We start from the raw sequence: 17,615 nt of genomic DNA on the forward strand, positions 1-17,615 counted from the left end.
GTCGAGTCCCCTCTCCCCATATCCTCTCCAATTCCATACCCTAAGAGAACTGAGCACAGATGATCAAAATCTTTTTTTGTCTTTCTCTTGTGGCTTTCAAGTGACATCTTGCAAGGAAGCCTGCCTTCAATAGGAACACTAATGATGGCTGTTGAACTCACTAAGGTTGGTTTATTTTGACAGGGTGTGCGTGGAGAATCTGGTGAACAAGGTTACCAAGGAGAGCTTGGATCTCCAGGCTCACAGGTTGTATTAGTGAACTTGTTTTTAGTAGTAAAGGATACTTGTTTGAAATTATGACTTAGCTTCTTGTATAGGATTTAACATATATCAGAATGGCCTTGGATATCTCTTTTCCAGAGCCTTCTGAAGCAAATTGTACAGTCTCTATCCTGGGCAGGTTAAACTCCAATAGCTAATCTTTACTGAGTTCTTATGTTTCAGATATTAACTTGTATTAACGCATTTGATCCTTTAATGGGGGGTTATTATCCCTATTTTACAGAGAGAAATGGAGGGATGGAGAAGTTAGGTAAATTGGCCAAGCTCACACAACTAGTAAATGATAAAGATGGGATTTGAACTCAGGAGGGCTAGTTACAAAATCTGTACTCTTAATTACAGATTACAAGGGAATTACAAGAGAACAATTCAGATTGTTCTGAAGCTGGGTATTCAAAATACTCAAATAGCACTTAATTCATTAAAATTATATTCAATTTGGCATGAAAAATCAGCAAAGTGTTAGCTATCATATACAGGGCACTTTGCTAATAGGGTGGGATGTTCAGAACATTAAGGCAAGGAGGGGTCTTGCCCTCAAGTGGGGTGTTGTAAACTAGTCAGTGATAACTGGAAGTTTGAACTTCCAACCAGCTCTTTTGGAATCTTCTAAGCATAACCCAAATCTGTCATTCTGCAAACCCTTCTGGAACATGTTCTACATCTTTCTTTTAAAGGCCAAATTGTTTCCAAGTATCAAATGGAGAACTTTAAAACAACAAATGTTACTAACACACTGAATCATTCTCCATAACCTTAAAAATTCTCTGAGCATCAGGGGATAATTTTGAAAGGTTTCTGTTTTTTTTTTTTTTGACTTGACAAAGGTACTAAAGAAAAAAATGGGTGATCAAAGTGTAATTAGAGATTTGTATTTATTTTATGATAGAAAATAGTGTCTGAACATAGGGGGAAACAACTGAGAGATGGATTTTTGCCTTTCCTTTGATCACTGGCTTAAATCAAATAATTTGGACCCTCCGGCACTGCTTCGTTATGGCCTTCTCTTTTATACTCACTTTATCATACCACTGAGTGCATGGGGAATAAGTTGTGTTGTGAGCCATGAGCAAGTTAATCAATAAGGCCTCTCCTTAATTTCACCTTCCACCGGCATGTGGGTATGATGCTCTATTTAAATAGGTGATCACAATACCTCACACAGGAGTATAGAAGCCATGATCAATGCTTCTAATAGGAAAGCATTTCTCAGAAAAGCTAGAGAAAAATTAATGTTGAAATCATTAAAGTTAAATAGGTTGGAGAGAAAATGAGTACCTCCCCAGCAATGTGCCCAGTGAGATTAGGCTACTGAAATGTGCTATTGGTTCTTGATAAAATCAAAGGTGTACTCTTGGTCCTCAGCCCTTGTATCTATAAAAAAAAGGTTGAATTTTCAAAGAAGATCGATATCCTAGCAGCCTCTCTCTCATTCCCCTTTTAGGATTTAAAATTAGTTGGGTGTACTAAAATACAAAAGCAATGTCCTGAAATTTTAGGGCTCATCAGATTCAACTGCAGAGGTCGTTACAGATATCGATGCTGAAGGCTCACATCTAATGCCTCAGGTGGAGCGAGCCTGGCATGTTTCCCCGCAGATGCTGCTGAGTAGAGTGTGATAAACCTGATAGTGCTGGGACAGGGCACCCAGGTTTGTGCTCCCATCGGTGGCCAACATGACTTTGTGGTTACATGGAAAATATGTCACTCTATAAGCATTGGTTGAATTTTAATTTCATCTTTGATCAGGGACTGAGAGGAAGGCAAGGACCACCAGGGAATTCTGGACACAAAGGCTTACCGGGTGCTGAGGTAGGTTTGAAAAATTAAAAGCTGCAGCAGAGCTGCTCATTAACAAAGGCCAGTTCATACACCTGAGTGCCAGACTAATAAGTAAAGCTACACTTGATACCCACTGATTGGTGGATATCAAGGGTTTCTAGAGATAGTTAATTTGATCACTGGCTGTACCCGCTTCTACTCTAGGTATATTGTGGGAATATAGTGATCAATGAGATTGGGTCAGAGCTCCAAGGGTGTTTAACACAATCTCATAGTGCCTTTTATAGTGCAAGAAAAAATAGAACTGTAAAAGGGGTATAAATGACTAATTTACTCCTCATGAACGTAAAAGGAAGCATTACTATCCCAATTTTTATGGATGAGGAAACCGAGGCCCCAAGAGATTAAAAATGATTTGTCATCTGGTTAGTAAGTGTCTAAACTGGCTTCCAGCTTGGCTCCCTCTGGTGCCCCTTCTGCTCCTGACCCAGAATCCCTGTGGTTCTTAGAAGAGTCAGATCACACTGAGACAGATGATCAGGAGTGCCTCCTAATGATGGGAGCATTTGACATAGATTAAACCCTGAGCAACATGATTTAAATTAGGGATAAACATCTGGGTTTGGAGCAGCTCTGGGATGGCCTATGCCCTAGTTCTGTTTTTACTCTTGATTAGGAAAAGTCTAGCCCTGTAACCGATTGTTTTCTTTCTCATTTGGTAATATTTTGTTTGGAGTGAAAGTCCAGGTGTTTGTCTTCCCAATCTCCTAATCAAATGGTATTTTTCCCTCTAGTAGCCAGATCATTGCTCCAGTGCTCAGTACTTGGTAGATACGGACTCTTGCGCAGAAAGCCTCCCTCCTCCTCCTCCCTCCGCTCCCCTCCCCCTCCCCCTGCCAGCCCAGAGGTTAAATGTGCATATGAAGCATTTTGTATATTGAAGGATACAATTAATTGACTAAAACATGAAAGGTGATTTGTGAGTATATTACCAGTTCCAGACTATTTCAATAATAATGAGTCAGACAGTTAATTCTGTGGCACCCAAGGTGATCTTAGTCCTGGTCTTGTTGCAGGGGGTTCCTGGGCCTCCAGGGCCAGTTGGTGCGAAAGGAAAAGTTGGACTAACAGGAATGAAGGTAAGTGTCAGAGAACACGTCTTTTTTGATTGCAACTTGGGTTTTCTTATACGTGTCTCTCCTACTTCCAGCAGGAATTTCTGATATGGTTGGTGGTGGTATTGACTGGCCATTAATTACCTTATAGCTGGATGGACTGATAGAGTAGGAAAGCCATATAGATTGACATGTAGCAGGATGGATGGATAGATGGCCACCTATATCAGTAGGCAAAGACATACCAATAAAAAGATAAATATGTGGATTTGCTACAAATATAGTTTCTCACATTCACACTTAGAAAAAGCCAGAATAATATAATATTCTGTTACTACTGCTTTGTACCTGGTTTTTGTTAATTTTGCCAAAACCTCTACTATATTTGTTTGTTATCTGTATGTAACAAAGTCTAGAGGAAGATACTTACCTTGGATTGTATGGTGATGCCAATAGAACCTGGAATGGGGGAACTGTGGAATCTCTAAGGAAAATGACATAAAATTGCATGAACTCATAGGAGAAAATTAATTTCATGTTTACTTTTTATTGCCAAAGGGAGAGCTTGGTGTTGAAGGAGCCACAGGCCCACAGGGCCCACAAGGACTGAGAGGGCAACCTGTAAGTCTATTTCCTCTGTTTTGGACTCAATTCAATTTCTTGTTTGTTATTCATTCTTGTTTCACACAAAATGATGATATTCTTGATGAATATTCGGGACACAAATATGATATCACCAGAGCTGTTGTGAATCTGAAGAGTCAAAGATTCTCAAACTCCTCCTGTCAATAAAGAACCTAAAGACATCTCAGGATTTACTTTGTCTTCTCCCATGTTGTTGAAGAGGGAAGTCCCTCTTCTGTTTGACAAAGCTGTTTTATAATCATTTGAGACTTTTTGGAGTACAGACAAGTTCTATGAGACTTTTTTTTTCCAGGGAAACAAATAAGACAGGCAATCAGAATCGCAAACTTTTAAGTGCATGGGCTCAATTACCCAGAGCATAGAAATAACCTTTGGAGACCATGGATCATCAAAGGTTTACTTCAACAGATCATTCTACCAAAGACAGGGCTATGCATTTATACCTTCCTTAGTCATCCCTCTAAATACAAGAGTAGGTTAGGTATTTTATGACTATTTTCAATTCACCATTTTTATTGGAATGAGCTTTATGGTATGGAAAAATGTTGTCTTTCCCGCAGCTCCTATTTATTTGAGACTTCTTTCATCAACAGTGGAGAAAACCTGATGTTGCTTTATACTCAGCACTGAAGTTTTGTTTGTTAGCAAGGGGAGAAGGAAAAACCAGACCAAAAAGCTCAGACTTGATTGTGGAAAGGGAAAGAACAGAACAGGATTACTGTCAAAAAGAATCTGGGACAGGTAGTGTTTTACATCTACACTTAATCCAGATGATGAAGTTAACACTGTTTAACTTTGTTAAAATATCCTAATTTAAAATAATGCAAAGGTTGTTCTTGCAGATCTCTCCCTAGGGAGCAATGTCTTTCTGGAAGGTATCAATTCAGGAATGTCAGAGGCAGATATCTCCAAAATAGACAGTTTGGGTCTCTAGGGTTGTAGATGCCTGAGGCTTTGTGTGTCCTTCAGCAGAGAGAGCTAGAATAACAGCAAAGGAACCTCATTTGCATCCTTTTTGTCCCCCAATAATTCATCTTTGGCAATATTCTTTATCTTATTCTTTTTAATTTTCTAACATTTCAAACTTTTCCTCCTTAGGCCATAAGAAGGAGATCTATATTTCCTGGCCTTATTAAACCAGGCTTAAAATTTAACCTGGTTTTGACGGGCACCAAGGAGGGCACTTGATGAGATAAGCACTGGGTGTTATACTATATGTTGGCAGATTAAATTTGAATAAAATATTTTTAAAAATTTAAACTGGTTCTTTGCAGTTGACTATGTGGTTTAGTGCAGTTTTTATCCGTTCAGCAAAAAATACCTGAATGTTTCCGAATTCACTCCTTAATATGGGAAACACACTGTGTGTGTGTACAGATGCTAAGATCCCAGTAGTATCGTCAACATATTCATAATGTTGGCATCACCATCACCTCCACTTTGAAACAATCACTGCCTCCACCAACTGCATCCACTTCTATCACTGCCTCCACTGCCAGCACCATCATCATGACCAAAATCACCATCAACACCACTGCTACCACTGCCTCCACTACCACTTCCACCACCACCTCTACCACTACCACCACCACCACTGCCACCACCACCTCTACCACTACCACCACCACCACTGCCACCACCATCACCTCCACCACTGCTACTACCACCAATCACCTCCACCACCACTGTTATTATGGCTCCTTCACCACCACCACCTCTACCACCATTATTACTCTTCTGCCAACATCATCACTACTACTGTTGCCATCAACAGCAGAATAATGACCACGTTCTCAAGTACTTTTTCTGAGCTGGCATTGTGCAAAGTGCTTTCCGTGCATACTCTCACTCAATCTTCCCAGCAACCATGCTATGTACGTGGTGTTTTACCCCATTTAACAGATGAAGAAGCTGAAAACTAGGTCGAATAATTTGCCAAAGGCCCTCATACAGCCAGTTTGGAAATGGAATGAAAATTCAAGTCTGTCTGGGTTTATATCCTATGCACGGATTCACTCAATTGCATTGCCTCTATCCCAATCTTTTCCCCTAAAGTCTGTCTTTATCTAGCGATTTACCAAGTTCTAGAGCTTCTGCTATTGTTACTTTATCCTGCAAGAAAAGCCCAAGGGGGATTTTGTATGGTGATTTGGCTTCCTACAACTATGATATCATCTTGCGGAGGTATAGAATATTACTGAAGAGTTAAAAACTGGAAAAAAAAAAAAAAGGACTCATTCCATGGTCTTTAAAAATTTTAAACCCTTATCCTCTCCTTATCCTGTAAAGATAGCTTAGTGTTTATCCTATGAGATAGGATAAGCCTCTACCAAGCCCCTCTGCTTTCACCACTTCCTTGCACTGTTGATTAATCCAAGGGTTCAGATAATATAATCAATAAAGTACTGATCTGGGTAACTCTACTATTTATCTTGTGTCATTTTCTTAGGGTCTTTTAGGTCCAGATGGATATGGACATCCGGGAAGAAAAGGAAAAAAGGTGAGGCTTACCTTACAGAGTATTCTGAGCTAAGGACTATAGTTTTTTATTTTATTTTACTAGAATAAGACTTATTATCCAAGTGGTGTGCCAGAAATGGTTTCTGAATGCTGTTTATGACATGCTGTAGCTGCCAGAGTTCCCTCCTTGGAAAACAAAAGCTGATTCTGTTACTGCCTTATTTAAAGATCAAACACCTTTCCTCATCTTCCTCCTGTGCCAGATCTTCCCACCCGAGCCAGGAACTTCCTTGACCCCTTGCCTTTGCAAACACTCTTGCCTATATTTGGGATGTCCTTACCCATTTCCCTCTTTTGGAAAATTTTTACTCATTTTTCAGACCATCTCACATATCAACTTCTCCTTGTAGAAGCCCTTCTTAGATTTCCATGGGCAGATTTGGTGGTCCTATACTCTGTTTCTAATGTGCATTGGTCATATTTCTATGGTAGCCCCTTTCCACTGAGGCTATATTATAATTTATCCCTACATATTTATCCACCTTCCAGTTGGTGAACTTGACAGTAGGTTGGATCTTATCCAATTTTCTATTGCTGGGGCAAGCCTGGCACAGAGTAGGTACTCAACAAGTATGTTCGAATATTTCTACTCCCCTAAGAAGATGGTATTTTAGCATATTGTAGTTAATGGATTGCTGACAGAGGTTTTGAAGAATGGAAGTCCTGTGAAGCTTTTGAACACTCCTACAGCAGCAAATAGCAATAGCTACAGTTATCCTGACTGCTTCAGCCTGCAAGTTGCTGTTTATTGCTTCATGACATAAGAAATCACTAGGAGGGGGGAGGAGCAAGATGGCGGAAGAGCAGGGTCTCCAAATCACCTGTCTCCACCAAACTACCTAGAAAACCTTCAAATTATCCTGAAAATCTATGAATTCGGCCTGAGATTTAAAGAGAGACCAGCTGGAATGCGACAGTGAGAAGAGTTCGCGCTTCTATCAAGGTAGGAAGACGGGGAAAAAGAAATAAAGGAACAAAGGCCTCCAAGGGGGAGGGGCCCCGCGAGGAGCCGGGCTGAGGCCGGAGCGAGTGTCCCCAGGACAGGAGAGCCCCGTCCCGGAGACGCAGGAGCTGCACCGACCTTCCCGGGCGGAAAGGGGCTCGCGGGGAGTTGGAGCAGGACCCAGGAGGGCGAGGATGCCCTCGGGCTCCCGGGGACAGTAACAGCAACTGCGCGCCCAGGAGAGTGCGCCGAGCTCCCTAAGGGCTGCAGCGCGCACGGCGGGACCCGGCGGGACCCGGAGCAGCTGAAGGGGCTCGGGCGGCGGCTCCGCGGAGGGGGCTGCGCGGCCCCGGGAGCAGCTCGGAGGGGCTCGGGCAGAGGAAGAGGCTCCGTGCGGAGGGGGCTGCGCGGTTCCAGGAGCAGCTCGGAGGGGCTCCGGCGGCGGCTCCGCGGAGGGGGCTGCGGGGCGGGAGCGCGAATCCACCAGCGCAGGCTCCGGAGCACAGGGCGCCGGGACACAGCCCAGGATCCCGCCTCCCCCGGGACAGGCAGAGGCCGGGAGGGCCCAGGACAGCGAGGACGCTCCTGCCCCAGCTGAGCAGATCAGAGGCCCCGCCCCGGAGCCTCCAGGCCCTGCAGACAGAGTTACTGCCGGAGCTGAATCCAGGTTTCCAGAGCTGCCCCGCCACTGGGGCTGTTCCTCCTGCGGCCTCACGGGGTAAACAACCCCCACCGAGCCCTGCACCAGGCAGGGGCACAGCAGCTCCCCCAACTGCTAACACCTGAAAATCAGCACAACAGGCCCCTCCCCCAGAAGACCAGCTAGACGGACAACTTCCAGGAGAAGCCAAGGGACTTAAAGTACACAGAATCAGAAGATACTCCCCGGTGGTTCTTTTTTTGTTGTTTGTTTTTGTTTTGTTTTGCTTTTTGATTTGTTTCCTTCCCCCACCCCCCTTTTTTTCTCCTTTCTTTTTCTTTCTCTTTTTCTTCTTTTTTTTTTTTTTTTTTTCTTTTTCTTCCCTTTTTTTTTTTTTTTTCCTCTTTCTCTTTTCTTTCCTTCTTTCTCTCCTCTCTTTTTCTCTTTTTCCCAATACAACTTGCTTTGGGCCACTCTGCACTGAGCAAAATGACTAGAAGGAAAACCTCACCTCAAAAGAAAGAATCAGAAACAGTCCTCTCTCCCACAGAGTTACAAAATCTGGATTACAATTCAATGTCAGAAAGCCAATTCAGAAGCACTATAATACAGCTACTGGTGGCTCTAGAAAAAAGTATAAAGGACTCAAGAGACTTCATGACTGCAGAATTTAGAGCTAATCAGGCAGAAATTAAAAATCAATTGAATGAGATGCAATCCAAACTAGAAGTCCTAACGACGAGGGTTAACGAGGTGGAAGAACGAGTGAGTGACCTAGAAGACAAGTTGATAGCAAAGAGGGAAACTGAGGAAAAAAGAGACAAACAATTAAAAGACCATGAAGATAGATTAAGGGAAATAAACGACAGCCTGAGGAAGAAAAACCTACGTTTAATTGGGGTTCCCGAGGGCGCCGAAAGGGACAGAGGGCCAGAATATGTATTTGAACAAATTCTAGCTGAAAACTTTCCTAATCTGGGAAGGGAAACAGGCATTCAGATCCAGGAAATAGAGAGATCCCCCCCTAAAATCAATAAAAACCGTTCAACACCTCGACATTTAATTGTGAAGCTTGCAAATTCCAAAGATAAGGAGAAGATCCTTAAAGCAGCAAGAGACAAGAAATCCCTGACTTTTATGGGGAGGAGTATTAGGGTAACAGCAGACCTCTCCACAGAGACCTGGCAGGCCAGAAAGGGCTGGCAGGATATATTCAGGGTCCTAAAGGAGAAGAACATGCAACCAAGAATACTTTATCCAGCAAGGCTCTCATTCAAAATGGAAGGAGAGATAAAGAGCTTCCAAGACAGGCAGCAACTAAAAGAATATGTGACCTCCAAACCAGCTCTGCAAGAAATTTTAAGGGGGCCTCTTAAAATTCCCCTTTAAGAAGAAGTTCAGTGGAACAGTCCACAAAAACAAAGACTGAATAGATATCATGATGACACTAAACTCATATCTCTCAATAGTAACTCTGAATGTGAACGGGCTTAATGACCCCATCAAAAGGCGCAGGGTTTCAGACTGGATAAAAAAGCAGGACCCATCTATTTGCTGTCTACAAGAGACTCATTTTAGACAGAAGGACACCTACAGCCTGAAAATAAAAGGTTGGAGAACCATTTACCATTCGAATGGTCCTCAAAAGAAAGCAGGGGTAGCCATCCTTATATCAGATAAACTAAAATTTACCCCAAAGACTGTAGTGAGAGATGAAGAGGGACACTATATCATACTTAAAGGATCTATTCAACAAGAGGACTTAACAATCCTCAATATATATGCTCCGAATGTGGGAGCTGCCAAATATATAAATCAATTATTAACCAAAGTGAAGAAATACTTAGATAATAATACACTTATACTTGGTGACTTCAATCTAGCTCTTTCTATACTTGATAGGTCTTCTAAGCAAAACATCTCCAAAGAAACGAGAGCTTTAAATGATACACTGGACCAGATGGATTTCACAGATATCTACAGAACTTTACATCCAAACTCAACTGAATACACATTCTTCTCAAGCGCACATGGAACTTTCTCCAGAATAGACCACATATTGGGTCACAAATCGGGTCTGAACCGATACCAAAAGATTGGGATTGTCCCCTGCATATTCTCGGACCATAATGCCTTGAAATTAGAACTAAATCACAACAAGAAGTTTGGAAGGACCTCAAACACATGGAGGTTAAGGACCATCCTGCTAAAAGATAAAAGGGTCAACCAGGAAATTAAGGAAGAATTAAAAAGATTCATGGAAACTAATGAGAATGAAGATACAACCGTTCAAAATCTTTGGGATGCAGCAAAAGCAGTCCTAAGGGGGAAATACATCGCAATACAAGCATCCATTCAAAAACTGGAAAGAACTCAAATACAAAAGCTAACCTTACACATAAAGGAGCTAGAGAAAAAACAGCAAATAGATCCTACACCCAAGAGAAGAAGGGAGATAATAAAGATTCGAGCAGAACTCAACGAAATCGAGACCAGAAGAACTGTGGAACAGATCAACAGAACCAGGAGTTGGTTCTTTGAAAGAATTAATAAGATAGATAAACCATTAGCCAGCCTTATTAAAAAGAAGAGAGAGAAGACTCAAATTAATAAAATCATGAATGAGAAAGGAGAGATCACTACCAACACCAAGGAAATACAAACGATTTTAAAAACATATTATGAACAGCTCTACGCCAATAAATTAGGCAATCTAGAAGAAATGGACGCATTCCTGGAAAGCCACAAACTACCAAAACTGGAACAGGAAGAAATAGAAAACCTGAACAGGCCAATAACCAGGGAGGAAATTGAAGCAGTCATCAAAAACCTCCCAAGACACAAGAGTCCAGGGCCAGATGGCTTCCCAGGAGAATTTTATCAAACGTTTAAAGAAGAAATCATACCTATTCTCCTAAAGCTGTTTGGAAAGATAGAAAGAGATGGAGTACTTCCAAATTCGTTCTATGAAGCCAGCATCACCTTAATTCCAAAGCCAGACAAAGACCCCGCCAAAAAGGAGAATTACAGACCAATATCCCTGATGAACATGGATGCAAAAATTCTCAACAAGATACTGGCCAATAGGATCCAACAGTACATTAAGAAAATTATTCACCATGACCAAGTAGGATTTATCCCTGGGACACAAGGCTGGTTCAACACCCGTAAAACAATCAATGTGATTCATCATATCAGCAAGAGAAAAACCAAGAACCATATGATCCTCTCATTGGATGCAGAGAAAGCATTTGACAAAATACAGCATCCATTCCTGATCAAAACTCCTCAGAGTGTAGGGATAGAGGGAACATTCCTCGACATCTTAAAAGCCATCTATGAAAAGCCCACAGCAAATATCATTCTCAATGGGGAAGCACTGGGAGCCTTTCCCCTAAGATCAGGAACAAGACAGGGATGTCCACTCTCACCACTGCTATTCAACATAGTACTGGAAGTCCTAGCCTCAGCAATCAGACAACAAAAAGACATTAAAGGCATTCAAATTGGCAAAGAAGAAGTCAAACTCTCTCTCTTCGCCGATGACATGATACTCTACATAGAAAACCCAAAAGTCTCCACCCCAAGATTGCTAGAACTCATACAGCAATTCGGTAGCGTGGCAGGATACAAAATCAATGCCCAGAAGTCAGTGGCATTTCTATACACTAACAATGAGACTGAAGAAAGAGAAATTAAGGAGTCAATCCCATTTACAATTGCACCCAAAAGCATAAGATACCTAGGAATAAACCTCACCAAAGATGTAAAGGATCTATACCCTCAAAACTATAGAACACTTCTGAAAGAAATTGAGGAAGACACAAAGAGATGGAAAAATATTCCATGCTCATGGATTGGCAGAATTAATATTGTGAAAATGTCAATGTTACCCAGGGCAATATACACGTTTAATGCAATCCCTATCAAAATACCATGGACTTTCTTCAGAGAGTTAGAACAAATTATTTTAAGATTTGTGTGGAATCAGAAAAGACCCCGAATAGCCAGGGGAATTTTAAAAAAGAAAACCATATCTGGGGGCATCACAATGCCAGATTTCAGGTTGTACTACAAAGCTGTGGTCATCAAGACAGTGTGGTACTGGCACAAAAACAGACACATAGATCAGTGGAACAGAATAGAGAATCCAGAAGTGGACTCTGAACTTTATGGGCAACTAATATTCGATAAAGGAGGAAAGACTATCCATTGGAAGAAAGACAGTCTCTTCAATAAATGGTGCTGGGAAAATTGGACATCCACATGCAGAAGAATGAAACTAGACCACTCCCTTTCACCATACACAAAGATAAACTCAAAATGGATGAAAGATCTAAATGTGAGACAAGATTCCATCAAAATCCTAGAGAAGAACACAGGCAACACCCTTTTTGAACTCGGCCATAGTAACTTCTTGCAAGATACATCCACAAAGGCAAAAGAAACAAAAGCAAAAATGAACTATTGGGACTTCATCAAGATAAGAAGCTTTTGCACAGCAAAGGATACAGTCAACAAAACTCAAAGACAACCTACAGAATGGGAGAAGATATTTGCAAATGACATATCAGATAAAGGGCTAGTTTCCAAGATCTATAAAGAACTTATTAAACTCAACACCAAAGAAACAAACAATCCAATCATGAAATGGGCAAAAGACATGAACAGAAATCTCACAGAGGAAGACATAGACATGGCCAACATGCATATGAGAAAATGCTCTGCATCACTTGCCATCAGGGAAATACAAATCAAAACTACAATGAGATACCACCTCACACCAGTGAGAATGGGGAAAATTAACAAGGCAGGAAACAACAAATGTTGGAGAGGATGCGGAGAAAAGGGAACCCTCCTACACTGTTGGTGGGAATGTGAACTGGTGCAGCCACTCTGGAAAACTGTGTGGAGGTTCCTCAAACAGTTAAAAATATACCTGCCCTACGACCCAGCAATTGCACTGTTGGGGATTTACCCCAAAGATACAAATGCAATGAAACGCCGGGACACCTGCACCCCGATGTTTCTAGCAGCAATGGCCACGATAGCCAAACTGTGGAAGGAGCCTCGGTGTCCAACGAAAGATGAATGGATAAAGAAGATGTGGTTTATGTATACAATGGAATATTACTCAGCTATTAGAAATGACAAATACCCACCATTTGCTTCAACGTGGATGGAACTGGAGGGTATTATGCTGAGTGAAGTAAGTCAGTCGGAGAAGGACAAACATTATATGTTCTCAATCATTTGGGGAATATAAATAATAGTGAAAGGGAAAACAAGGGAAGGGAGAAGAAGTGTGTGGGAAATATCAGAAAGGGAGACAGAACGTAAAGACTGCTAACTCTGGGAAACGAACTAGGGGTGGTGGAAGGGGAGGAGGGCGGGGGGTGGGAGTGAATGGGTGACGGGCACTGGGTGTTATTCTGTATGTTAGTAAATTGAACACCAATTAAAAAAAAAAAAAAAAAAAAAAAAAAAAAAAAGAAATCACTAGGATATTTAAGGATGCCCAGCTACTTAACTCCAGGCTAGCTTCTGTGAAATTCTCTTCTTGCCCTTGATGGCACTGCTGCCATTTTATCGATCAGTAAAATGCCCTGAGTACAATTAATGGGTATAAATGCCCCAAACATCGTAAGCTCTTAGCAAATATCTGTGCAGTAATGAACAATGGGGACCTCAGTGATAATCTAGCTCAGCCTTTTTGATTTACAGATGAGAAAACTGAGGTGCAGAGAAGTGATGTAGCTTGCCAGTGGTCCCACAGCTGGTCACACATGATTAGAGATAGATCTAAGTGTAGAAGCTAGCTCATTGGAGCCCCATCCTGGGAAATTAAGTCTTTCATCTTTAGTGGGGAGTTTGCATAGCAGAGGAATCCTGGGTAGAATTCAAATGTCCATGTTTTAAGCCACGTCCTGGCCCTGCACTAAATCCAAGGGCAGCCTATGCTTATTGTGGTATGAATAATGTTGTGAAACACACAGATTCAGTCCACATTTCATGGGATTTTCCTGGCAAGGCTTAATGGCCTTACTTTAAACAGGCCTTATTGCTGCTTGGCTGGCTGGCTGCCTTCCCCTTGCCTGTTCACTCTCCTCTCTGAATTGACTGTTTCATACCTTCTCCCCTTCCCTCAAACTTCTAAGATCAGCTTTCTCTTATACATTTTAGCAGACAGTTGTGCTTTCTGTTTCATTGTTAATTAGGAGAAATAGAGAAATGAGCAGAGAACCTCTGCATACATCCACCACCACAGAAGCTAACCTACTTGGCTCTGTACCCTGCCTTCCCTCCTACTGCTATGGATTAGAGCCCATGCCCTTATCTAAGACTGATTGTGTCTCTCATGGGCTGGATTCCATTCCCTTTTTGCTTCGTTAAGGTCCTGGCTCCTTTTTCTTCTTCATCATCAAATTTTCTTCCCTCTCCATAGATCATTCTTCTCAGTATACAAAGAGGTAGGAATAATAGCCCATCTAAAAATCAAACAATAAAAACTCCTCACTTAACTACATAGTCCCATTGTCCTCTTTCTCCCTAGCGGCTGAGTAGTTCTATATCTGTGGTTTTCACCCAGCGGTAATTTTACCCTCTGTGCGGAGTACACTGGGCAATGTCTGGAAATGTTTTGGTTATCACAACTGGTGGTGGGGATGCAAATACCACCTAGTGAATAAAGACCAGAGATACTATTTTTCATCCTATAGTACACAGGATAGTCTCTTACAACCAAAAAGTATAGTCAGGTCCAAAATATTAGTAGTGCCAAGGTTGAGAAACTCCACTTTGTTTCCTCTGGTTCTCTCTAACTGATGACAATTGAACCTTCACCCCTTAGCTCTGTCCACTCAACTACATCTGCTTTGGTCAAGGTAAAACCCATGGTGCTAAAGCCAGTGGTTAGTTCTCTGCCCACGTCATACTCCAAGTCTCAGCAGCATTTTACAAAGGTGGTCATAGGCTTGTTCTTTAAACCTTTCCTCTCTCATCTTCCAGAACATACCACTTCCCTGGTTTTAACTGGCTCCTTGTTCTCTATTTCTTTTGAATGTTCTTGACCTCTAAGTATTAGAAGACTCAGGGCTCTATTCCTGTACTTCTCTTATTCCCTTCTTTACTTACTTCTCAGATGACCCTATCCAGTTCCATGGCATCAAGTATCATCTATCCTGTGATCTCCAGTGTACTTCTCCAGCTTGGACCAATCTCTTAAACTCTAAACATGTTTCTACCTTAAAATTGGCATGTCCCCAAACAACTTCCTCCTCCTTCCTTTCTCATCCTCCTGTTCCTCCTCCTCCTTCCTTTATCCTTCCTCTTTTGTTAACTTTTGATTATGGAAAAATTCAAACATATGTACAAGTGAAGAGACTAATATAATGACATCTCTCCCCATGTATCTATCATCTAGCTCAAACAATGAAAAGCCCTTGGCTAGTTTTATTTTATTTCATATGTACTCCGCCATGCATGTATCCTTCTCCCAATTATTTTGAAGCAAATCCCAAGTATCAGATATTCCATGAATATATATTTCAAGTTGTACTTCTAAAAGATTCTTTATAAATAGAACTACCATACCACTGTCAATCTAAGAATTAACAATAATCCTTTAATATCATCAGATATCCGGTCAGTCAAAATCAATTCCCCTGACAACCTGTCCCTCTGCTAGCCATCCCCATCTCAGGGACTAGAGCTTCCCATCTGTCAGTTGTTTAAGGCAGGCACTTGCTCCATCTTTAATAAGTGCTCTCACCTATATTTTCCCCATCAACAAATGCTGTGAGTCTACATTCCAAATAAATCCGGCATTTCATCACTTCTCACCCTGCTACCCTCTGGGCCAGGCCACCTAACTGGGCTCCTTGCTTCCATTCTCACCTCATCTAATTAGTCCTCTGAGCAGCAACCGGAGCCATATTTATTTCTTTATTTTAAGGTTTTATTTTCAAGTAATCTCTACATCCAGCATGGGACTCAAACTTGCAACCCTGAGAACAGGAGTCACGTACTCTACCGACTGAGCCAGTCAGGCACCTCTAGACCCATCTTTTAAATGAATAATCAGATCATGTTATTCTTTTCCTCAAAGCCAAGCTTCAACTCCTGATGTCATTCAGAATTAATTCTATTGTTAACATGGCCTACAGGACTCTCTACCACCTGGCTCCTCTGTGAACTCTCTGACATCATCTCCTCCTACTCTTCTCCTGCCATTCTCTTTCGGAGTTTGTCAAACATGGAACACATTCATATTCTTGCCTCAGGCTCCTTCACACACTCATTTCTCTGCTTGAAATGCTCTTTCCCAGATACCTGTTTGGCTGGCTTCCTCAATTTATGCTGGTCTTTGCCCAAAGGCAGCCATTACCAAGAGCTTTGTCTGACCACCTTATATAAAATAGTTATTTCCTTCCCAACCCCATCCATGCCATTCTTTATCCCTTAATGCCCTTTCTAGATTAGCATTTATCTCTCCCTGACATATATTTATTCTTCCCTAACAGGCGAGTTCCATGATAGCAGGGTCTTTGTTCTGTTCACTGCTCATTTCCCAGTATCTAGGATAGTGCCTGGCACGTAGTAGGTGCTAACTAAATATTTGCTGAATGAACAGTTGCTTTGTAGTGTGCCTTTGTTTGTTTGTTTTTTAAACATTTTATTTATTTATTTGAGAAAGAGTGAGAAAGAATGAGCAGGGGAATGGGCAGAGGGAGAGGGAGAAGCAGGCTGAGCAGAGAGCCCATTGTGGGGCTCTATCCCAAGACTCTGGGATTATGACCTGAGCCAAAGCTAGACACTTAACCAACTGGTGCCCCTGTAGGGTGCCTTTGATCTGACAATGAGCACCTGTTTCCCAGCAGTCAATTTGGTACACCTTCCTTTGGTTCTTTTCAGACCTCTGGTTATTTAGACCAATAGATAAAAATCCTTAAGAAGGAAGTTCCATTACACAATACGTAATAAGTCTCATTGTCTCCTTTCCTCTGGCAAAGAAGGGAAGGATCTTTCCCTTTGCCAGAAGGGCAAAGAGGAAGAAAGGGTTAGAATCGGTAAAAATCATGTGCAAGTTGCTTCACACTGAATTATAGAAATAAAATATGGCCACTTGGGAGTAGCTCAAGATAACAACTGTTGCTATAGTTGTTTTTCCTGGCATGTGTTTTGAGTCTGTTTTCTTAAAATTATAGTCTATTTATTTATTTTTCTCTGAGGAATGTCAAAGAAAGACTTAATCACATGACATTAAACAAGACCTTATCTCATTTCTGACACTAGGGTGAACCTGGATTTCCTGGCTTTCCTGGTGCACAAGTAAGAAGATATCTTTCTGGGTGTTACAACTGGTATGCAGCATGTATCATTTGTTTCTAGTTATTTTTCTTCAAATTAAGGTTTTGCTTTTGATTCTATTAAGGGAGAAGATGGTGACCCAGGCCACCGAGGAGAGAAGGGGGCAAAGGGAATCAGAGGGAGGAGGGTAAGAACCAAAGGAATTTCACAAGGTCTATAGAGGCCCACATCATGACAGTACTCACAGGAACATTCTCTTGGGTTCATGGACTTCTCAGCAGGGAGCTCTTGTCCTCCTCAGGCAGTAAACATTCCACATCTTCCTCACCGCCCCCCCCACCGCCCCCTTAATACCACTCTCATTGATCTTGTAAATGCA

At 41.7% G+C, this 17,615-nt stretch overlaps 1 protein-coding gene across 1 annotated transcript in view; it reads left to right on the plus strand.

Moving 5' to 3' along the window:
- The window catches only part of LOC112661094 (collagen alpha-4(VI) chain-like), a 127,796-nt gene that overhangs the window by 81,660 nt on the left and 28,521 nt on the right, over window positions 1–17,615 (plus strand). Inside the window, 7 exon segments of the mRNA XM_035705178.2 lie at window positions 184–246; window positions 2,032–2,094; window positions 3,141–3,203; window positions 3,738–3,800; window positions 6,274–6,324; window positions 17,222–17,257; window positions 17,361–17,423. Coding sequence (XP_035561071.2) covers window positions 184–246; window positions 2,032–2,094; window positions 3,141–3,203; window positions 3,738–3,800; window positions 6,274–6,324; window positions 17,222–17,257; window positions 17,361–17,423 — 402 coding nt within the window.

The sequence above is a fragment of the Canis lupus genome, chromosome 23 (assembly GCF_003254725.2).
Source record: "Canis lupus dingo isolate Sandy chromosome 23, ASM325472v2, whole genome shotgun sequence".
Taxonomy (NCBI): Eukaryota; Metazoa; Chordata; class Mammalia; order Carnivora; family Canidae; genus Canis; species Canis lupus.